The sequence below is a fragment of the Durio zibethinus genome, chromosome 9 (assembly GCF_047325235.1).
Source record: "Durio zibethinus cultivar Kanyao isolate XHJ-2024 chromosome 9, ASM4732523v1, whole genome shotgun sequence".
Lineage (NCBI taxonomy): Eukaryota > Viridiplantae > Streptophyta > Magnoliopsida > Malvales > Malvaceae > Durio > Durio zibethinus.
Window position 1 is genome coordinate 2,100,004 of NC_143170.1, and position 20,331 is coordinate 2,120,334.

The 20,331-nt window shown below is 33.0% G+C and overlaps 4 protein-coding genes and 1 pseudogene across 7 annotated transcripts; 1 reads left to right on the forward strand and 4 right to left on the reverse strand.

Moving 5' to 3' along the window:
- Nucleotides 1-2,456: 2,456 nt before the first annotated feature.
- Nucleotides 2,457-4,985, reverse strand: LOC111315174 (protein BUD31 homolog 2-like). The gene is made up of 4 exons (XM_022916757.2): nucleotides 4,053-4,985; nucleotides 3,631-3,732; nucleotides 3,341-3,528; nucleotides 2,457-2,885 (listed from the first exon to the last, which is right to left on the reverse strand). Exons 2-4 carry the CDS (start codon nucleotides 3,722-3,724, stop codon nucleotides 2,730-2,732), a joined length of 438 nt encoding a protein of 145 aa, XP_022772492.1. The 5' UTR covers nucleotides 3,725-3,732; nucleotides 4,053-4,985; the 3' UTR covers nucleotides 2,457-2,729.
- A 142-nt stretch (nucleotides 4,986-5,127) lies between these two features.
- Nucleotides 5,128-7,253, reverse strand: LOC111305191 (bax inhibitor 1-like). The gene is made up of 6 exons (XM_022902484.2): nucleotides 7,069-7,253; nucleotides 6,469-6,612; nucleotides 6,291-6,382; nucleotides 5,748-5,934; nucleotides 5,495-5,650; nucleotides 5,128-5,393 (listed from the first exon to the last, which is right to left on the reverse strand). The coding sequence occupies exons 1-6, from the start codon at nucleotides 7,177-7,179 to the stop codon at nucleotides 5,340-5,342; spliced, it is 744 nt and encodes a 247-aa protein (XP_022758219.1). The 5' UTR covers nucleotides 7,180-7,253; the 3' UTR covers nucleotides 5,128-5,339.
- A 2,942-nt stretch (nucleotides 7,254-10,195) lies between these two features.
- LOC111305202 (vesicle-associated protein 2-1-like) lies at nucleotides 10,196-13,965 on the reverse strand. 2 transcript variants are annotated; one of them, XM_089766172.1, is made up of 8 exons: nucleotides 13,488-13,965; nucleotides 13,189-13,290; nucleotides 12,410-12,480; nucleotides 12,209-12,290; nucleotides 11,879-11,994; nucleotides 11,644-11,775; nucleotides 10,847-10,915; nucleotides 10,196-10,600 (listed from the first exon to the last, which is right to left on the reverse strand). In XM_089766172.1, exons 2-8 carry the CDS (start codon nucleotides 13,247-13,249, stop codon nucleotides 10,463-10,465), a joined length of 669 nt encoding a protein of 222 aa, XP_089622298.1. In that variant the 5' UTR covers nucleotides 13,250-13,290; nucleotides 13,488-13,965; the 3' UTR covers nucleotides 10,196-10,462. The 2 variants fall into 2 exon arrangements, with proteins under 2 accessions (XP_089622298.1, XP_022758253.1); XM_022902518.2 differs by having other exon boundaries at nucleotides 13,189-13,283; nucleotides 13,488-13,964.
- A 275-nt stretch (nucleotides 13,966-14,240) lies between these two features.
- LOC111305218 (large ribosomal subunit protein bL19cz-like) lies at nucleotides 14,241-16,309 on the reverse strand (annotated as a pseudogene). The gene is made up of 4 exons (XR_016344945.1): nucleotides 15,965-16,309; nucleotides 15,673-15,736; nucleotides 15,421-15,553; nucleotides 14,241-14,647 (listed from the first exon to the last, which is right to left on the reverse strand). The product of XR_016344945.1 is annotated as a large ribosomal subunit protein bL19cz-like (transcript).
- Nucleotides 16,310-16,604: 295 nt separating this feature from the next.
- Nucleotides 16,605-19,848, forward strand: LOC111305198 (putative glycerol-3-phosphate transporter 4). Of its 2 annotated transcripts, none has more exons than XM_089765368.1 (3): nucleotides 16,605-17,951; nucleotides 18,629-19,174; nucleotides 19,580-19,848. In XM_089765368.1, exons 1-3 carry the CDS (start codon nucleotides 16,919-16,921, stop codon nucleotides 19,609-19,611), a joined length of 1,611 nt encoding a protein of 536 aa, XP_089621494.1. In that variant the 5' UTR covers nucleotides 16,605-16,918; the 3' UTR covers nucleotides 19,612-19,848. The 2 variants fall into 2 exon arrangements, with proteins under 2 accessions (XP_089621494.1, XP_022758232.1); XM_022902497.2 differs by having other exon boundaries at nucleotides 16,756-17,951; nucleotides 19,574-19,848.
- Nucleotides 19,849-20,331: the final 483 nt, after the last annotated feature.

Consider the following 20,331-nt stretch of genomic DNA (forward strand, 5'->3'; position numbering starts at 1 on the left):
TATTAAGGATATGTTTGGATTGACGGTACGATGCAGTTGAAGGTTCATTTGGTGACGGTCTATCCAAACCAAACTTTTTTTTTCCTATCTTTTTACTTAAAAAACCATTGAAATGTGTAATAGAAAGAGCCATTGATACGTAAATTATGAATCCAAATGGAAAAGATAAGTGAAAAACAACCAACCATAGATGTGGGCTCTGATCAGGATTTGCAATTGATAAGACAAATGAAAATGGATCCAAAGAACAAGTTAGGACTCAAATTTTATTTATATTTTTCATGAAGATATCCATCTGCTCATCTTTAAGATCATGCATTGATCAAGTGATTAGGCATGTTTGTGGGGTTTACCCAATTGTGATCAAACATTTTTTGTAAAGAACGAAAAGGAAATCATTTTCCCACAAAATTTTTTTCTTCATATTGCTACAAAACAAAGGCATTAAAGGTCAGATTGCCGAAGTAAAATTGAGAAAGGGAATCCATCTTCCATGGAAAGATGAGTAGATTCCTTTTGGATATGACATTTTCTTGCTTTTGAAGCATAACAATACTAATAATAATCCCATGGCAAGGACAGCCTGGTCCATCCTGGAATGCCCACATGAAGAATGGGCCTGTCTTTTCAACCTACGCTAGGCTGCTGCCATGAATTTTACATTTGAGGAGTCCATTTCTATTGCTATGTAGAAAATTAAATGGTTTCAAAAGTGATGGTATATTTTTGAAGCAAACGATGCCATTTATCAGAACTTTCGTTCTCAAACTACATTCTTAGGGCGAGATTTGTCATGCTATTGATTGGGACATGGAGACCAATTCATGCACTTTGGCGGTGGTGGCTTTGGATAATTGCCAAATCGTAGGAGTCAAAGGTACTAATCCATTCCAATCTACAAAAACAAGATCTAACCGAAAATTCGAAGAAGTTATGCAAAAGTTTTTTTGAATCTATTCATTTAATATCCAATTATATAGTATCTAAATTCAAAAATTTTATATTTTATGACACCAGTGTCAATGTGTTTTTCCGATTCAATTAGTATCATAATTCCTGATGCAATTTTTTACGAAAATTAAAATTGAGAAAAAAAATTTTCAATCATTAACTCAAACTCATTGTCGAAGTCCACCCAGCGGGACAATGGGTCTCATTTTAAGACCATCAATCAACTTCATATCCTCTCACTCTTGCCCAACATTTTCTTTGTTTCAAATGAAGGCTTTCAATACGTTAGTTGGAATATGATGGCTTAAAGTTACAAACAAACGCACAAGATAACTCAAGAAAAAGAAAAGAAAATGATTTGATGTTGGACGGCGGGAGAATATATGGTTCGTACGTATGTGAAGAGAGGCTTTTTAAATATTAAAAGGATGAGGTAAAAGAGAGAATGATTCAAACTTTTAGTAATAGCTATTGGATTATATGTTATAACTCGTTTAAATTTAAACGATCGATGAAAAAAGATTTTCATTTCATCATATCATTTTATCAATGATTTTTATATTAATCATGTATGTGATAATCGCATTGAACATTTGAAAATCATTTGAACTTGATTTAAACACAAAAATTTTGATCAAGTTTAAAATTAGAAACTAGATGTATATAGATTAAAATTTTGCCATTTTGTTTTAGGGTCTTCATTTCTCTGCCTGATGGAGTACTTAGGGGTTGCTAAGTCAATTGATTATTGAGATGGAATATAGAGGAAATTGTATCGGAATATGCCCCTATCCCATCATTTTAATTTGTTTTCTTTTATAACTTTTTTTTCCCAACATTCTAATTCTTTTCCTTGTTGAGATATCCTATGATATTTGAACTCAACCCAAACACAAAAATCATGATTAAGTGTAAAACGAGAATATATTTATAACTTTTGCCATTTTGTTTTAGGTACATCATTTCTCTGCCTAATTTTACGGTTTCCAAACATCCTTCTTAAAGGTTTATGGAAATCTTACAAAACTTCCTAAGCCTTTCTGAACATCTGATTTAAAAAACTTTTAGGAATTTTTGAATATTTATTTTAAAATTTTTTTATAGATTTTCGAAAATAAATTTCCAAAATAGAGTGTGAAAGATAAAAAATAATTGATTAATAAGTATTTAAGTAATTTTATTAAAGATTAAATTTTTTAGTTGTATTAAGAAAAAGTTCGAGAGTAAATGCTGTTATACCTCCTATTAACCTAAGAAGGAAAGAAATTTCAATTTAGTAGCTATGAAAATAGGAGTCAACTAGCAAAATGATTTGCCGAAGTCAGAGAGTGGGTTGTACAGCCATGAACAAACAATACCTGGTTTCTTGTCTCCTATGTGAGGGGCACTAACGCAGAAAGCATCCCACGAAGGACTTGTCTTTTTTCATTGCAAGCGACATGCATGTATGTGCTAGCCACATGTCCCCGTTGCATAGACATACGGGTACCTGTTACACACTCAAGTTCCAAACATAACCGCAGGTCACCAAACTGCTACAATAAGTCTCAAATCACTTCAGATTGTTCTTTCAGAAAAGTTGCCGAGCACATTATTTTGCCTCATAACGGCAGAAAGTACAAGTCAAATTCACTATGTCATCTATAGTTAGTTGCCACGGCCAATATATCTCAATCCAGGACACGGCATTAGTCATAGCAAAGATTCAGGTACAGAACTACAATAGCACAAGGAAAATTCACAGGAATCGATGAGCAGTGCAGCAGCTACACTGCAGTCTAATCTCCGCTTGCACAGCCTTTACATCCACAATGGACACATTCAATAACTTTTTCTTCCCTCAAGTGTTTGGGCACACGGCAGACACAGGCTGTAGCAAAGTTGTGATCCCGCGGCTGCATGCACCTCAAGCAACACAAACGTTCGTAACCCGGCTGCAATAAACAAAACAAGAAACCATACAGATGTACTAGTACAAGATTAAATCAAAGATTCAGAAAGATTGACAGCAAGAGAGAGAAGGAAAAAAGAGAATATGTAAGTGTGAGTAAAATATGAATGTATACACGTGTATGTCTATCCATACACACACAATCACACTATATATGACCTTTGAAATCTCGAACAAAACAACCAACCCTTAGTACAAAATAATTGAGTAAATAATCAAATATTATGAGCCTCTATGACTTCACCAATTTGCCAAATTATCTGTGACCTCATCAGTTCCAGAAAGACAAAAAGATACTACATTTTCTGACATTTGTCTATAAATCCAAGACTTCCTTCTGATTACTCAACAAACAAATATGTTAATCATATAAGTCAAAAATCAGATTGGAGGACAGTGATGCTAGGGAAACAGGATGCAGAAGGAGCAGAGGCAAACCTTCTTCCATTTTGCAATAAGATTACGGTCAGCATAGCCTTGGTCCAAGCAGAACTCATACAATTCCTTAGAAATTTCCTTCCGCCGGTGGTAAAGGTAAAAAATATAGCGGCTTTTCTGATGCACAATTTTGAAAATAGGCCACAATGTCTCACATTTTCTCTTACCTTCATGAGGATCATTCTCAGCTGTCCAAAGAGTTGATAATTAGTTCCCCACATTAAGACGATAATAGAAGATTCAATAATCAAGTACAATCAAGTACAGTATACTTGATGCAGAAAAACCACCTTCTCTCATCTTTGCTTGAAGTTCACGAAGCGTTGACTCAATCAATTCCCATCCTTCAGGATATTTTACACGGTTTGTCTTCACCTTTGGCATTGTTTGACCTGTCATCAATTCCCATTACAAATTGCTACCAAAGACTTTTCATAGTAATTTCACATCATGCCACAAAACCCAAACTCAATTTTGTCATAAGAGGTGTTTTCCATATTCCTTTTTTTTTCTGGGTTACCAAGAAAGAATTCGATTGAATGAAGACGAAAGATACAGATGAGAGCAAACACTAAATCCACAAAGAACCAGCACATCAGATTTGTCAATAAAAAGTGTTTTCCTATCAATTTACTTTAAGTTCAAACAGAAATCTTTTTTTTTTTTTTTACATTAAACAAAGGCAAAAGAGGAGAGAAAGAACTCACTGCACCTGTCAAGGTCGGCACTTGGAATGAGAGAAAAGAGTAATTAGGCGAATAGTCGACCAATCTGCGATAAAAGTCAATCTGGGTTGGTTGCGTTGGGATTTCAAACAGACTTATGTTGGTTTACGCGGCGGGCAGTTGATGCCAGTTTCAAACTTTTGATTTTGTGGTGTTAGGATCTACAACTTGCGAGCGTCAAGTAAAAATGCTTTTCGTCCGAAGTTGCTCCAGCCTCCACGCGCATAGAACAATGCTTTTCTTCCAAATTCTCTCAATTTATACTAATTTAGCTAGTGGGTTTTTTTTTTTTTTTCTTTTTCTTCTTTTTTTGAGCAAATATATTAATTTTTGATTAACTAAAACTAAACATTTAAAATAAAAATAGATAAAACTAAAAAAATATTAACGGTAACTGGTAAGGACAAAAAACCGTAGATGGAATTTTTTTATATTGGGCTTATGTCACTTAGTCATTTTTGGGCTACGAGAACATCAGATTTGTTCACTTTTGCATTGGGTTGGGGACATGTATCAGTATTTGTTCTTCTCTCTCAAATTATTTTGGGTCTAAACTTAGAAAAACATAATATATTGCTCGGATTACAAATTTTTTTTAATGTTATGCATATTGCATGTATAGATTAATAATTTTGTTAGTTTACTTTAGACAGTTAATAGTCCCAAAAAGTTAAAAAAAGAAAGTAGAAATCTGTTTCAGGTAACTTGTAAGTTCCAGCAGAAAAAAGTATCATCGCATGCTATGCTCCAGCCAAAATAGACTCTGCAACGAGGAGGTGTCAGCAGAAATTGTCGCCATAGAAAAAAAACCGTTTTGAGTCACTATAGATGCTCTGCGCAACGAGGCCTGTAAAGAAATTGGGGTGAAAATGAACCACATGGAACTGAAAATTGGTCTATGCCTCTGGATGCAAAACCCATCATTCACCTAAGAGGAAAGAAGTGTTTCGTGGGTATAGAATTTCAATAACTCCTCAATCATTCACCCACTTAGCCTCGTATCATTTCCAGAGGATAAAATTTGGAAACAGGGATGGCTCTCATTAAGTCACTGGAACTCAATTGGATAATAGGCTTAAACCAGATTAACTTGAAACAAATGTTGTCAAGTAAAAGATTATTCAAATAAAATAAACAGCAGGACCTATCTTATCCGTATATATTCGTGATGCTTTAGTACACATAGTAAGAAAACAACTTGTATTCACGACTGACTTCATCTTTTCAAGATAGGCTAGATGAGTAAGAAAACTTCCCAGGTACTGCTTCAAGATTTAGTCACTCCTCTTCTTCCTCTTCTTCTCACCCTTCTGAGCTGAATTTTTCAACTGAAACACAAGTACAGTTATATTAGAATGACAGTTAATACCAAGTCAGTTATTATAAAAATTAGAATGAAGCTTTTATCAGGTATACAAGGTTCACTTACCATGATTACCAGAATGCGAATAAATACAGCAACAAAATCAGTGAAAAGGGTAAGGGCATGCTTCACATAGTCCAGGTCACCCAAGTGTGCCTTTTCAATTATGTCTTGTGTGTCCACTACCATGTAGCCCACAAACACCAAAAGCCCAAGGTAGATCTATGAGAACAATCAAAGACAATGAGGCATATCAATCACAGCTAATAGCAGCTTTTCAAGTACTACGAGAACAGAGATCGTTTTAACATTCACTCACCTCAGTCATAAAAAGGGCTGTGGAAACGCCAAAGATAGAGGAAGCAAAATGCAACCAGAGAAGCATGGACACACCAGATGAAAGAAAACCACCAAGGTAAAGGTATTCTCTGCGCCTTGCTAACATAGCAGCTCCTGAAAAACATACAAAGGCCAACGCTGTTCCCACAAATGCAGCTACCAAAACACTGGTATAATAGAGAAAAACACCATAAGTACAAGTCATTCATTTTCTTTTTCTTTTTTTTTTTTTTTATTGATCAAGTGGAAAGGAAGAACACACTTAGTCACCCACCCAAATCAGATTTGCAGATCCAGATAATGATAAAAGTAAAATAGCAATTAAGCAAAATCATCCACCACAGACCCGTAACCTTTAAAACAGTTGAGGGATTTGAATACCAATCTTTGCATTTCAGTTAGGTAAATATGATATTCTCCACAGGTAACACAAAATGAATATAATTCTTAACTTGATTCAAAATCTAAGTATTTATTATTAATAATAAAAAAGTTAATCATTTAATAGTTATAGGAGAAATACCTTGGGTCAATATGAATGGCCAAGCCAATTAGAGGACCAACTGAAGCCCCTTCAAACACTGCAGATGTCAACAGAAGAGAAACCCTTGTTTGCTGCGTAATATACAATACCAAAACAAAAGATGAGTTCTAAACAAGGGAAAAGAAGTATCATTAATTACGAGAAATCAAATCATTACCTCTTGATAAGGAGGAGTGGAGAGGAGCCAAATCATGGTTCCAAAGCATGCAAATGTTGTGAGGCAACCCCCAATGTTCCACAATATATGAAGATAAGCCCCAAAAGCAGAGGCAATCAGTGCACAACATAGAGTCAAATAAACCTGCAAATTAAAAACACTATTTTCAGATAATCAAGAAAACATAACTCGGAAATAATGAATAATTAAATAAATTAATGTCTTAAAGTCAAAGATAGAATCATAATAAGCATTAAAATCACATAAAGATGAGAATTGTAGTCTTTTCAGTCTCAGAACCCCAAGAAAGATTCAAGCCAAGAGATCATCCAAAAAATTCAATACGCAAAACCCTAGGTAACAAATTAGGAGCATATTTAATAGAGATCAAATAAACCTGCAAATTAAAAACGTAGTAATCGTTAGAATCACATAAAGATGACAACTGTATTCTTTTTTATTCTCAGAACAAAAGAAAGATTCAATCCAAGAGATCAACCCAAAAATACTGTACAAAACCCTAGGTAACAGATTAGGGGCAAATTCAAAAGAAATTCACACTTGTTACCTTCACAAACTCCTAATTTTAGAGAAGGTTACCTTTTTGAGATGAGTTTGAACGATCGGAGAGATCTGGTGGAAATTCTTCAGATTATCGTAACTCCATCGGCCTCTCGATTGAGAATCAAAGAACGAAGAGAACGCGTCCATTGTTTGTTGAGAAAGAAAATAACAGAAATCGCAAGAAAATTTCGCAGAGAAGATGACAGAAACGGGTTCGAACTGGACATGCGTACAATGTGGATAGCCTTATTTATAGGCCCCGATTCGGATAATTTCTTTGGAAATTTCTATATGGTTAAGTTGCCCTTCATTTTCATATTATTATCCCTTTAATAATCTACGAATTTCTCCCTACCCGTAAGGTAAATTTTTTTTTTTTATTAAATTAAGCATTTTTTAGAATTTAAATTTATTATAAATTAGTTTGCTATTTGTACGATACATAAATTATTTTTATTTTATTTAAATTTAAATAAAAATATAATTAATATTATTGAATTATTTTTATGTTCAGAACATATGTAAAATATAAATAATCCATCAATTTATGACTATTTTTTTTTTTAACTCTGCTGAAAGTTATAGGAAATCATTTGGTCTTATCATAAAATTTATATATTATTTTTTAAAAACCTAGGTGAAATCTTTTATAGTTCTAAGATTTTTTTTAAGTTAAGATATTGATGAACTTAAAATCAATATTATTGATAAGACTATTTTTAAAGTATTTTTTTAATTTTATTTTTTATAAAAAATAATTTTTTGATTTAAAATTATATTACATGTTTTACAATGAAGATATGACTTGAGAAATTATGCACTATTTGATTGTACAATTGGTATATAAATTTTTGTTTAAAGCACATAACTCTATTATATCGATTAATCAAAACAATATTTTTATTTTATATAAATAGAGAATATTGAATAAATAATCAATTAGAAAATAAAATATATTACCTGATTGAATAAAGAATCCGTAAAAAAATAAAATATTTGCAGACAATATCGATAAAAATATAAGAATATATGTGTTTTTGTAGTTTTGTATACATTGATGCATTATATTTATATTGATTTTTCATTTAAATCTTGACAAACTTTAATCCATAAATATATTTAAATAATAATTTTATCTATAAATAATATTTAAACAAATAGCAATATTTAAATTTTGGTGCTTTATACTTTTATTTTTCAAATACATATATCTAATCAGATAATTACTTGATAATTGTAGACTCTAAAAATTTCATAAAAGTAACTAACATGACTGACTAGATTTTAAAAATAATTAAAAATTTTTTTTTTGTTATTTAGTTGTACATTGTGATTTCATTTGCATAAATAAATGCAACAAATTTATTGAGTTTATTTTCTTATTTGTTTTTAAATCATAATAAAAAATTATGTTAACTTAAGTGGGTTCTAATTAAATTTATTATAAATTAAAAAATAAAAAAAAAAGAAATATTATAGTTGATTTGAAAAACAAATCCTACTTGATGGAATGAATAATATATTTAGTAAAATACTACCTATTATAAGAAAAAACATGTTAGTTTCTATAGTCAGAATAGACTAATAAAAAGAGATATTAAATTAATAATAAAAAAAATACGTTTAGCTCATATATTTTACGGAACATTGGCAAAACTATGTAACTAATAATTACCAACAATAAGGGCTTTTCTGAAGTTATTATGGTATTTATATTTTTTTTCATATTTTTTTGTGAAATATATTTAAAAGCTAGAGATAATGTAAGAATTATTTATTAAAAATATTAAAGATATTAAATAATATTTGTAAAAGTTATGATAAATTTAAATACTTATATTAACTACAGATAAATTAAAAAAATAAATTGCTTTAAAATTGATTTAAAAAAATATTATAGCTGATTTAAAAAAAAATACATAATGGAGTGAAAAGTATGTTTAATGAAATTGTACCTATCATAAAAAAATAATTTAGTTCATATAGTAAGAATAAACTAATAAAAAAATAAATTAATAATAATAAAAAATACATTTAGCTCAGTGATACATTGAGAAAATTATACAACTAAAAACTTCCAACAATGAAGATTTTTCTTAAGTATTGATATATATATATATTTTACATTTTATTTATGAAATATATTTAAAAGTTGAAGATTTATTTATAAAAAAATTAAAGATATTCAATAATATTTTAAAAAATTATAATAAATTTAAATACTCATATTACTTATAGATAGATTAAAAAAAATAAATTAATTTTAAATTAAGATGAAGTGATGTATAGAAAAAAAATTTTCATTATAATTTAAATTGATTTTTGATTAAAATTTTAAATTTTAGATAATTTAATAAATTTTTAAATATATTTTTTATAAATAATTTAAAATTAATAAATATCTTATCTATTATCATAATAAAAAATTTTAAAAATTATTTTATATCAATAATTATTATTTGATAATTATATATATATATATATATATATATATATATATATACGATTTAGAACTAATTACAAGTAGAAAATTTCTCATCTTAAAAAGATAGAATAAAAATAAAGGTAATTATAATAATTTTATTAATTGTACCATTATTCTAGACGCGAGGGGCAAGTCAAAAATGAAGAAAAAGCAAACGGTTTGGAAAATTCGCGGTTTCTTAGCTTGACTAATGCTTTTGGCTCGATCTGATTCTGTTGCTTCTTTGTATTTATGGCACAACTTTCGCCGCCGTCACTCTCAAGCTCTGATTTTTTTTTTTATTATTTTAATGGCCAGAAATTATTGTTCATCATTGGTAATTTTTTCTCCGAATCGATTTAAACACGTTTATATATATCCATTTTAATTATTTATAAAATATTATTTTTTCATAATTTTTCAATGTAAAAAAAAAAAAAAAAAAACATAGTTTAATTTAGGTTGAATAATGAGTACAATTACACAATTAAAGCACATACAAGATTTTGAAGAATGTAAGTGAACATATATTTTAATCCTTCATCCCTTCCTTGTAAAAGCTTTGCTCTCTTATGAACCAAAAAAAAAAAAAGAAAAAACATGCACGAAGAAATTTGATGCATTTGCAGCATAAAAACTGAGGAATCTCTCTCTATCCAAATCTTCATATTCAGCTAAAATACTAGATAAGTCCCTGAATTATTTCAAATTTTCAAAAAAGCCCCCATCTTTTATATATCTTAATAAACCTTCATGTTAATGAAAAAATGTCATGTGAGAATACGTGACAATACAATCAGAAAATCTTATGAATTGAACGAAAATACATTCAGAAAAACAAGCTGATCAAAGACATAATATGGCGAAGATCAAATATACAGGAAGGAAAGGAAGTGGGCTGACTCTCCATCCAACAGGACATCCGGCAAAGTTGCTTGTTTCCACACTTGTAAAGGACATGTCTATTCACTCTGTCGAAGGTGAAGACAAGGATAGATTCAACAGAAAGCCAACCATTATTCCTATCAGTCCCACAAAGGATGCGAATGTGAAGGAGAAGCCCCCGGAGTCACTCCGACGCTGTCTTCGCCTCTTCAGAAAATCCTGTTTGATGAAAACAAAAGCTTGTTTACATATGGCTCATGGATTGTAAGGCTGTACCTCAGAACATAAACATGTGTATGCATACACAAAAAAATTATTATATAATTGGGGAGTAAATCAGCCCTTCTTTATTTTTGTTGTATGTGTATATATGTGAGTGCGCATGCATGTTATTGAGTTTATTACTGGAGCAGTTGTCAACTTGTGATGAAAACTAGGATCGAGCGATCTGAAATAAGAACATACCAGTTCCTGTTGCAGCTGCAGTGTTTGCCGGACTGCTGCATCTCTTTCATCCTTCAGTTGCTGCACGGCCTGATTCATGGATACAGAAAGAAAAATGAATGGCATAGAAATCAGATTCTGGGTTTGCATTTTCAAGTTAGTTCCACCAGAAAATATAATTAAATAGAAGGCAAATTGGCAGGCATATAAAAATGAAATACAGCAAATACAAGTTGAAATGATGAATTGCAATAGCTAACTGAACTTTTTTAGAAAACAAAACAAAAACAAGGTCCTTAATCCGATAATAAGCCCGTCGTAGACAACACAGCTTACAAGGAAAGGAACTGAAATCATGTTCTCATATAAATCATTCAAGAAGATTGGAATCATTGGCTCACAGAAATCAGACAAGATCAATGGAAATGAGTATGTGCAAAGCACACATTGACGTGCCTACTTCACTCAAACTGCAAAATCGATTTGCAAATTCCAGATAATCAATCAAAAGGTTAATGCATGCACATTTTTCCCTTTGGTCACAAGGCAGACGAGTGATATTGTTATACAAGAAAACAAGAATAACGTTATACGGCATCAGAAAACTAGAAATAATTATATTATACAAACAAAACCAGCAATATTTTGGCCTTGAACTTAATTGATATAACAAAAGCATTAAAAACAAAGAGATTAGGAGAGCTTTCAGTTGCCTACATCGGTACTGATTTCAACACCTATTCCAATTGTATGACCAAAGGTATCAAGTGAACCTTTACTCAAAACCAGCAAAAAAGCAGGTCACCAACTAAACTCACAGAGTTTGAATCAGGGCTTTGTTCTGTGGAGCTCTTTAATCCTTCATCTTCTGAATTTCCTTGAGCGGAAGGAGATATATAGAAAACTTTAAGCTTGCACTCCTCTATCTCCTTAGCACTTTCCTTATTGAACTAGATGCAAAGACAAAGATCACATTCCAAAAATCAAATTTGTTTTTAATATGATAAAGGAAGTCAAATATGAAAAGATTATTCTCCATGGTAGCATTCTTACGGTATCTGCTGGTAGATCATCCACGTCAGTATTTGGAGGCACAATAGTACTCTGTAGCAGAAACTTGTCTTTGCATTGCATAACTGGAGGATATTCCCGTTGGGCTTGGAGAGTGACTGGTATTCAAGCAGGTCAATTATATCAGTATCATAAATATGAGAATCTCAATGAACTAACAGAGCAATGTAATGGAGGAAAGCAGGATAGGCAAACCGACTTTGCGATCAGAAAAAGCAAGCTAGATCAGTTCTTAGACCCAAATGTGATCATGAATTTCCTACCGTACGAGAAATGAAATTCTTTTTGAAAAGATCAGATTAAAAGTAATACCTCTGATGACACATGAGTCCCAAGGCTGTATAACACCGGTGTTTGGTCGCACAAAGTACTTCTTAGGTGAAGTTGTTTTAACCTAACATGATAACAAGTTGGGAACATCAAAATTAAACAATCATAGAATATCCCAGAATGGATGAAGAACACACAAAACAAGATATTCATAAATATTTGCAACACCAAAAGAAACAGTACCTTAAACGCAACATGGTGTTCTGTGTTGTTGACCATCTTGAGATCACAAAAACTTTGCTTTTCAAGCTCAACTGAAAACATGAATCTCATAACCAAAAGTCAACTAAAAACTTGTTTAACAAAATTTTCAAGAATATACATATACTGAAGAAAATGAGCATAGAGACGTCTAAGAAGGATCTTAAGATTACAAAGAAAGCAGCTGCCAAAAGCAGAAATTAAGGCAGCTAAACATTGACAACATGTTACAAAGACTAAGAAACTAAAAAGGAAAATTCCTAAACTGCTTTCCTTCTCCCTGCATCTTCTAAAGAACAATATGTAAACCTTCACAAATTAAATTCCCATTGCACATTATTTATGCAAATTCTGGCTGGAAGATGGTGAATTGGTCTGTGATAGCATCCGAAAAACACCAGCAATGACTGCCAGTTCCAGATCAAGGGACACAAATGAAGAATTCAAAACAGAAGAAGCAAAAAATAAAATAAAACAAATCAACATACAAATCAATATATTCTCCTCAAATCTAATTCCATAAACTGGTCATATATAATCATCTCCAATGCATCCCTCCCAATCACCACCTGAAATTCAACACCACCAATTCTTTGCACCCATATTTTTCCTCTTTCCATTCATGACATAACCATAGAATTGAATCATGAATTTTCACATACATCCAGTGGGACTCTACATATACAGTTTCATGCATGCATACATACATCAGAATTCACGTGCATGCATGCAAGTATAAAACTACAAAAGGTAGAACTTACAAATGAACTTGAGGTCATTGGGATGAACAGAGATCAACTGATTAGCCTCACCAGCAGTCATGACTGGGCCCCCACTTCCACTGCCACCACGAGATCTTTACTCTCTTAAAAAAAAAAAAATTCAATAAAAAACAACCCACAACAATCTTTCACAAACCTAAAAAAAATCAAAGAAATAAAAGAGTAATAAATCAATAGTCTTCAAAACCCAATTCTCCAACAGAGTTTCTACTTTTGTTTTTTCAAGAGAGAAATTTAGTTAATATTAATCACCGAACTAACATGAATCAGGAACTAACATGTGGTGCAAACCGCAACTCGCTCGGTCTAAATCCGAGGTTTCTTTTTTCTTTTTTTTTTTTCTTTGCTGTGGGACAATGAGTCACCGAAATAGTCGCCACCAAAGTCGGAGTTTCTGGTCCGAATAAAATTTTATCTTATTTCACTCGAAAGAGCAAAAAAAGATATATGGTAGGAAGGTGGTTTTGAGCTTCTAGTAAACGTCCGTTACTGGGAATGGCGAAGGCAGAGGCGGTTCTATCACACAGAGAGAGAGGAAGATCGGATGTTGACACTTGTCAATTTAACAGATGCGAAGCCCGATTCTAAAGTAACAACCTGGAGTGGGACCCATTGACGTGGCACTCAAGGAATTGTTTCTCTTTCTGCTGTGCCATTTTCTTTGTGAATTTTCTTTTTGTTTATATTTTCAAATGAAAAATAAAAGAAAATAATGGTATTTTAAATTTCATTTTCGTGAATTTTGAGAGGCTTTTGGGTTACATGAACTGAATTTGAGGATCAAAGGGTAGGACCTCTCAATAATTGAAAGTGTCCATTCATTTTAAATTCGTTAAACATCACTTTTAAAATAATTAAATAATTCATAATATTTTTAATTATACTAAAATTATTAGGTCATTACCATGGATGAAATCATGCTGGGTTGGTAAGAGATTCGCATGAATTGATGAAAGCAAAAGTAGAAGTGAAATGGGATAACAGCTATTTGCTTTTGCTTAGAACAAAAATCCAATTTTTTCAAGACATAATTATGATAATATAAAATGGGACATGGGGTGCATGATTACAACATCCTACATATTATACATTAAAAAAAAAACATATCAGAGGTTTAAATTTTGAATTAATAATAAAAAAAGTCCTGCATTTGAGTTAGGCTCCAATAGTGTTTTGCTATCAGTTTCATACATCCAAGTTTAATACTAACAAGAAAAAATTGTATTCTGCCATTACTTCTGCTAGAAATAGTTAATATCAAAGCTTAAAAGCAGCATTTTTCCACTTTGTTGAAGAAATTTGCCTTGTATCTTGGATTTTCAGTGTGTTTCACTTGAAAGTTCACAGCCTGGGAAGATTTTCTCGTAGATAATGTGGCCTCGCCCTCCTGACCATTCTGTGTTTGACTACTTTAATTTCCTTGATGTTCGGTGAGTAACTGAAATAACAATGGAGGAAACATAGATCAGTAAACCTATTCAACAGACTTCAGAAAAGATTCTGTAGTGCATCAGTATGATCGTCATCATCATCAAAATCCAGGAGACTTGTTTTATTTTAATTCCATGCAGCATCAAGCTAGGGTAATAAGCTATCCAAGATTCTTGTTCCAATTTATTACAGATTCGAATATCATGTCGTAGATTTTAACACATGGAAAGTTTGAGCAAAACATAAATTCAAGAAATTCAACTTCTGTTGTTTTCCAATGATGAGAAACTTCGCCTAAGACCATAAAACCACAGAAATCGCAAGAAGTCTAATGATTACGAATAACTGCATGATTTCATGGATTATGGGCTTAAAACAGTTTGCAAAAATTCTTTGACAAGAATTTGATGACTTGCTTGATGAAAACAAGAAGGTAAAATCATCATAGTAATATGTATAGCAAATTAGCAACAAATGTTAGTTTCACATATACTATAGAAGGTAAATCATCTTAGTATCACAAAGAAATCTAGGAAGGATTACAATGAATCAAACCAAACAATAACATAAGTCACTGTAATAGATATTAGTAAGCATGAATGGCATTAAGATTTCAATTTTGCAAATCATTCCATGTTCTTAGTTATCTGGCTTCCCCATTATCTTTCTCATAATCAAGATGATACATTGGTTACTTAATTAGGTAGAATAATTCAACCACCACTAATGAAGGAAATGGTCATCAAAACAATTAGGCATGGTAATAGAAGAAACACTTACGCAGGGAATACAAACTCATCTCCAATGCCAGCAATAGTTCTTCGAATTCTAATGGTTGTGTGGATACCAGCGTTCAGTTTTGACATGACTAACCTTTGCACACAGACAGCCGACGTCAACTTTCAGGAACTTCCTGTGAGTCAACCGCATGAAGGAAATGTAAGAAAAACAACTAAATTGCATGAAACAAAGATCCAGTAGGAAGAATGGGAAGAGAAATGTGAATTATCAATTTAATCTCAACAATATCACCAGTGCTAAAATCTGGAACTGGTCTCTCCTTCTCTGATGCTTCAATTGCTCTTTTATTCAATATCTAGTCACAGAACAGCAATTGTTTCATCAAATTAAATAGAAAACAAATCAGTCACACATTTTCAACAAAGATTATCAAATCAGCTGAGCAAAGTTAAGCTCTTTTATCAAACAACTCAACCCAACTACTCAAAATTGGGTGAAAGGTTCTATCTTTAGTAAGCAATTCAACATCCTCAACTCCCAAACCAACTCAAAAAAAAAAAAAAAAAAGGTTTAACCAAATTACCCCCATAATATCGCCAAGCTTAAGCCCGGGTTTTCTTGGCTCCGTGGATTTCTCTTCAACCTCGTCTTCTCCTGCTTCAACTTCCTCTTCAGCTTCTGCTTTCGTTTCGGCTTCTTCAACTTCATTTTCATTTGCTTTAGCTTCACCTTCAGGATTAGATTCTGCTCTCACAACAAATTCCCTTCTAGCAAAACAACTTAAACTCGACACAACAGGGATTTTCAAACGAAACCCAGAAACTGAAACCTTGGAAGTCGTTAATGAAGAAGGACCACGAGACAGAAATGCAGAGGACCCGAGATTATTTACTGGATTAAATTACTGTACTTGGTTTCTTTGGATCATATGTCGTGCATATAAAAAATCAAATTAAATGTAAATACTTTCTTGTAAATAAATTAAAAAAAAATGCAAGCAGAAAAGAAGAAGATGGGACAATGCGCCTTTATCTGTTTTAGAGAACGGTTGGGGTGACACCTGAGATGTAAAAGGTTGGGTCGGCTTGGTTATTTAGTTTTTACACCCGCTTTGATCGCCTACGTGGCGCTTAGATACATGTGTTTCCAGTTGAGGTCCAGAAAAGCAGCACGTGTCTGCGGTTTTAATACAAGCTCTTGTCTCGTCCCGGCAACCTCGCTTTGCCCTCACTGTCCTCTCTATCTTTCCCTAAAAAAACCAAAAGTTTTCTCCTTCTCTCCTGCAATAAGTTTTGTTTGTATGAATCGAGGTTAACAGTTGCATTAGATTATTAAAGGGTTTGTTTTTGTGAGGTGAAGTTATTGTTTTTTATATGTCCATCAAGTTAATTCACATTGTGTTTATGTAATAGGCTTTTCGCTTTTTACTGATGTTTGAACATGGGTTCTTTACGATTATGATGATTATGAAAGATTGGTGAGAAAAAGCTGGCTTTTTTGTCGGTTTTCAGTGGTTAAATTTGTGTGTTTGTGAAAGATGTCTAGGACTTCAAAAACAATGAGGAAAACCCCACCTGCAATTTTGCTTATCAGAAGTATTAGAGGTAAAGATTGGAGCCTAAAATCATATAGATACATGGTTTTATTGATTACCTTCATAGCATATGCTAGTTATCATGCCTCTAGGAAACCTAGTAGCATAGTTAAGAGCGTTTTGTATCCTGACCCCATGAAAACTTCTGAGGTAAACCCTTGGCCTGTTGGAAATGTCTTCATCAAGGAAGAATTTGGGAGTTTTGATAGAAATAGGGCGAAAAACAAGGGATGGTATCCTTTTAATGGAACTGATGGTACATCAAAATTGGGTGAAATTGATGTTGCTTTTCTGGCTTGCTACTCTTTGGGAATGTATGTTGCTGGGCATTTAGGTGATACTTTGGACCTTAGGTTGTTCTTGGCAGCTGGGATGATTGGGAGTGGCATTTTTGTGGGCCTGTTTGGGATGGGATACTTTTGGAACGTTCATGTCTTTTGGTTTTACCTTGTGATGCAAATGGCTGCTGGGTTATTTCAAGCTACCGGTTGGCCATCAGTTGTGGCTGTGATTGGAAATTGGTTTGGAAAAAGGAAAAGGGGTTTGATAATGGGTGTTTGGAATGCGCATACTTCAGTTGGGAATATTAGTGGATCTCTTCTTGCTGCTGCTGTTTTGGACTATGGTTGGGGATGGTCTTTTATTGTCCCTGGAGCATTAATTGCTTCATCAGGGATACTAGTTTATTTGTTCCTGCCTGCTTATCCAGAGGATATTGGTTTTGGTGGTGCAAATGCTTCACCTGCGAAGCTAGATTTGGTGCCTCATGATGAGGAGGCTCAGATTCAAAGGGGAACTGCAGTGGCTGTAGAAAAAAATTCTGGTCTCAAACAAGGGTCAGGAAGCAGGAAAGGTGTTGGACTTTTTGAAGCTTTTTTGATACCAGGGGTGATTCCATTTGCATTATGCCTCTTCTTTTCAAAGCTCGTGGCCTACACATTTTTATACTGGTTACCATTTTATTTGAGTCAGACAGGTATTTTTCTTGTTTTCAAGCTTTGTGCATTGCTTGATTGACAAGATGGGAGTTAAAGCAACCCAGAGCCTGATTGGCATCTATTTTCTCAAATATCTTCTGATCTTAGTAGATGAATTTGCTGTGTTGTAGACATTGAGTGACAAAAATTAGAAGAGACTGCAACTTTAGAAATGATTTATTATATACTAGATTTAGAAGTGAATGAAAATCAATCTAGAACCAGATGTTAATTTGGTCCAAAGCGCTGTATTGGGATTTGAAAGTCCATAATGAACTCGAATAGGTTTTCCTTATTTGAGACCTCAGCACAAAGGATTGATTTGGTATCAAAGTTTGTCTAGTTGACTTTAAATTAATTCTGGTCAATATACATATTTAAAATTGATAAATAGGGGAAGTATCTAGGTTCTCTGTTATTCTGCCCTTTGATGTAGCATCAAGGATCTAAGTTTATCTTTTGACTTTTGTGGGACAAACACAGTCTATGGGGACAGTTTACTTGGTATTCATCCTTAAGTATAACTCCTGCGATTCTGAAATAGGTTTGCTGTTCTTTCTTTTCTTACATATTTTATAATTGTTTGTTTTCATTTTGGTTTCTTTTTTCAAAAAAGAAATAAATAGTAAAAGATACAAAATGCAGAAATTGTTTGATTGATTCCATTGTTTTGCAGAAATTGGTGGAGAGTATGTATCTGTGAAGTCTGCTGGAAATCTCTCTACCTTGTTTGATGTAGGAGGTATTTTTGGGGGGATCCTTACTGGCTACATATCTGATAAACTTAATGCCCGGGCTACTACAGCAGCTAGCTTCATGTTTGCTGCGATACCTTCCATGCTCTTATACCGCACATATGGAAATATTTCACGTACCATCAACATTTTACTTATGATGATTGCTGGCTTGTTTATAAATGGGCCATACGCTCTTATCACAACTGCAGTTTCTGCAGACCTTGGTACGCACAGTTCTCTCAGAGGGGATTCTCGGGCATTGGCAACAGTGACTGCCATAATTGATGGCACTGGATCAGTTGGCGCTGCTCTTGGCCCTCTACTCACTGGGTTTATCTCAACAAAGGGATGGGATGCAGTTTTCATAATGCTAATGGTTGGTGCTGTTATTGCAGCACTTCTTTTATCACGTTTGGTCATAGTTGAAATTACTGAGAAAACTCACAAACCAATTCCATCATCCAATGGACAGCAAACCCTTGAAGGTAATGTGGTAGCAATTTTATTGCACTGACCATGTATGCAAGATGCATACTGAGTGATACAATTTTTAAATTTTTCTAAAATTAAATCTAGCCACCTGCTCCTTTGTAGTATTTGAGGGTGAAATGCTATCCACTAAATTGGAACTGTCATAGTAATTGAAGCCATAGGAATTAAGTAAAGTTTATTTTGTGATTTCCAAGACTACCAGGTAGATGGTAAAGAAACTCAAGCACTTTCCAACAGGTAATTCTTGTGTGTTATACATGGAATTTCTGTTTCCGAAGATAATATGTGGGAAGAATTTTCTTTAATTGGTTTAAAGTCTGTTGCATGTCTGAGAAGTCTTTTCCAACATGGTATCATTTTGGACTTGTCTGATCTCTACCTTTTCCTTGCAGCTACAGGATCCCAACCCCTTCTAAGCAATCAAAGGTGATAATCAGGTATTGTGTCTAGGAGCTATAAAAATTAAGGGGGTTTGGACCACATACTAGAGATAGAAGTGCTAAAAATAATATTCTGAGTTGACAGACATGAAGCGTATGTATTTGCTAAATTTTGATGGCAATGATTGCAACTTATCATCAGCTAGTCTGGTTTTGTAATATATTCACACTGATAGCAATATGTAACATTAGTTTGATTTATCAGTCTCTCATTTCAGTTTATTCTCCTTGGAATAATGTCCTTTCTTTCTCCCTCTTTTTAATTGATTGAATAAAAGTAAATGACTGTTACCATGGGTGTATCTCAGTCTTCTCATTCTCATCTAAACATTTTGACAATTCAAAACTATCCATCTTGGTAGCATTAATTTTGCTATCACCCACCAGTTAATTTCTTGTAGTAAATATTTGTATTGGTTAACAATATGTGAATTTTTATTTGGTTTATTAGCCTCTCATGTCAGTTGATTCTCCAAGGAACTAGGTTCTTCCACTCTCCCCTTCTCCAAGATTGTAGAGCAGCGTGATAATTGTTAAGAATCAATTCATTATTTCATGGAATAAACAATTTTGGCCTTAGTTTAGAATAAACAGGGAATTAACAATGTCTGTTAAATTCACCTTATCTTGTTAAAATAACAAGGAAAGAGAAAATATCCTCTTCATCCTGTCCTTTGCATGCCTGGCCTCACCAGGAGTGGTTGACAACA

Coding starts and splice junctions, on each gene's coding strand:
- LOC111305191 (XM_022902484.2), bottom strand. CDS start 7,179: ATGGACGCGTTCTCTTCGTTCTTTGATTCTCAATCGAGAGGCCGATGG. Junction 5,935..6,290: donor GCCATTCATATTGACCCAAG/GTATTTCTCCTA, acceptor CTATTATACCAG/TGTTTTGGTAGCTGCATTTG. Junction 5,394..5,494: donor TTCGCATTCTGGTAATCATG/GTAAGTGAACCT, acceptor CTTGTGTTTCAG/TTGAAAAATTCAGCTCAGAA.
- LOC111315174 (XM_022916757.2), bottom strand. CDS start 3,724: ATGCCAAAGGTGAAGACAAACCGTGTAAAATATCCTGAAGGATGGGAA. Junction 3,529..3,630: donor TCAAGCAAAGATGAGAGAAG/GTGGTTTTTCTG, acceptor CTCTTTGGACAG/CTGAGAATGATCCTCATGAA. Junction 2,886..3,340: donor TTATTGCAAAATGGAAGAAG/GTTTGCCTCTGC, acceptor TGTTTATTGCAG/CCGGGTTACGAACGTTTGTG.
- LOC111305202 (XM_089766172.1), bottom strand. CDS start 13,249: ATGACTGCTGGTGAGGCTAATCAGTTGATCTCTGTTCATCCCAATGAC. Junction 12,481..13,188: donor CAATGACCTCAAGTTCATTT/GTAAGTTCTACC, acceptor TCATGTTTTCAG/TTGAGCTTGAAAAGCAAAGT. Junction 10,601..10,846: donor TGCAGCTGCAACAGGAACTG/GTATGTTCTTAT, acceptor TTCATCAAACAG/GATTTTCTGAAGAGGCGAAG.
- LOC111305198 (XM_022902497.2), top strand. CDS start 16,919: ATGTCTAGGACTTCAAAAACAATGAGGAAAACCCCACCTGCAATTTTG. Junction 17,952..18,628: donor ATTTTATTTGAGTCAGACAG/GTATTTTTCTTG, acceptor ATTGTTTTGCAG/AAATTGGTGGAGAGTATGTA. Junction 19,175..19,573: donor TGGACAGCAAACCCTTGAAG/GTAATGTGGTAG, acceptor TTTTCCTTGCAG/CTACAGGATCCCAACCCCTT.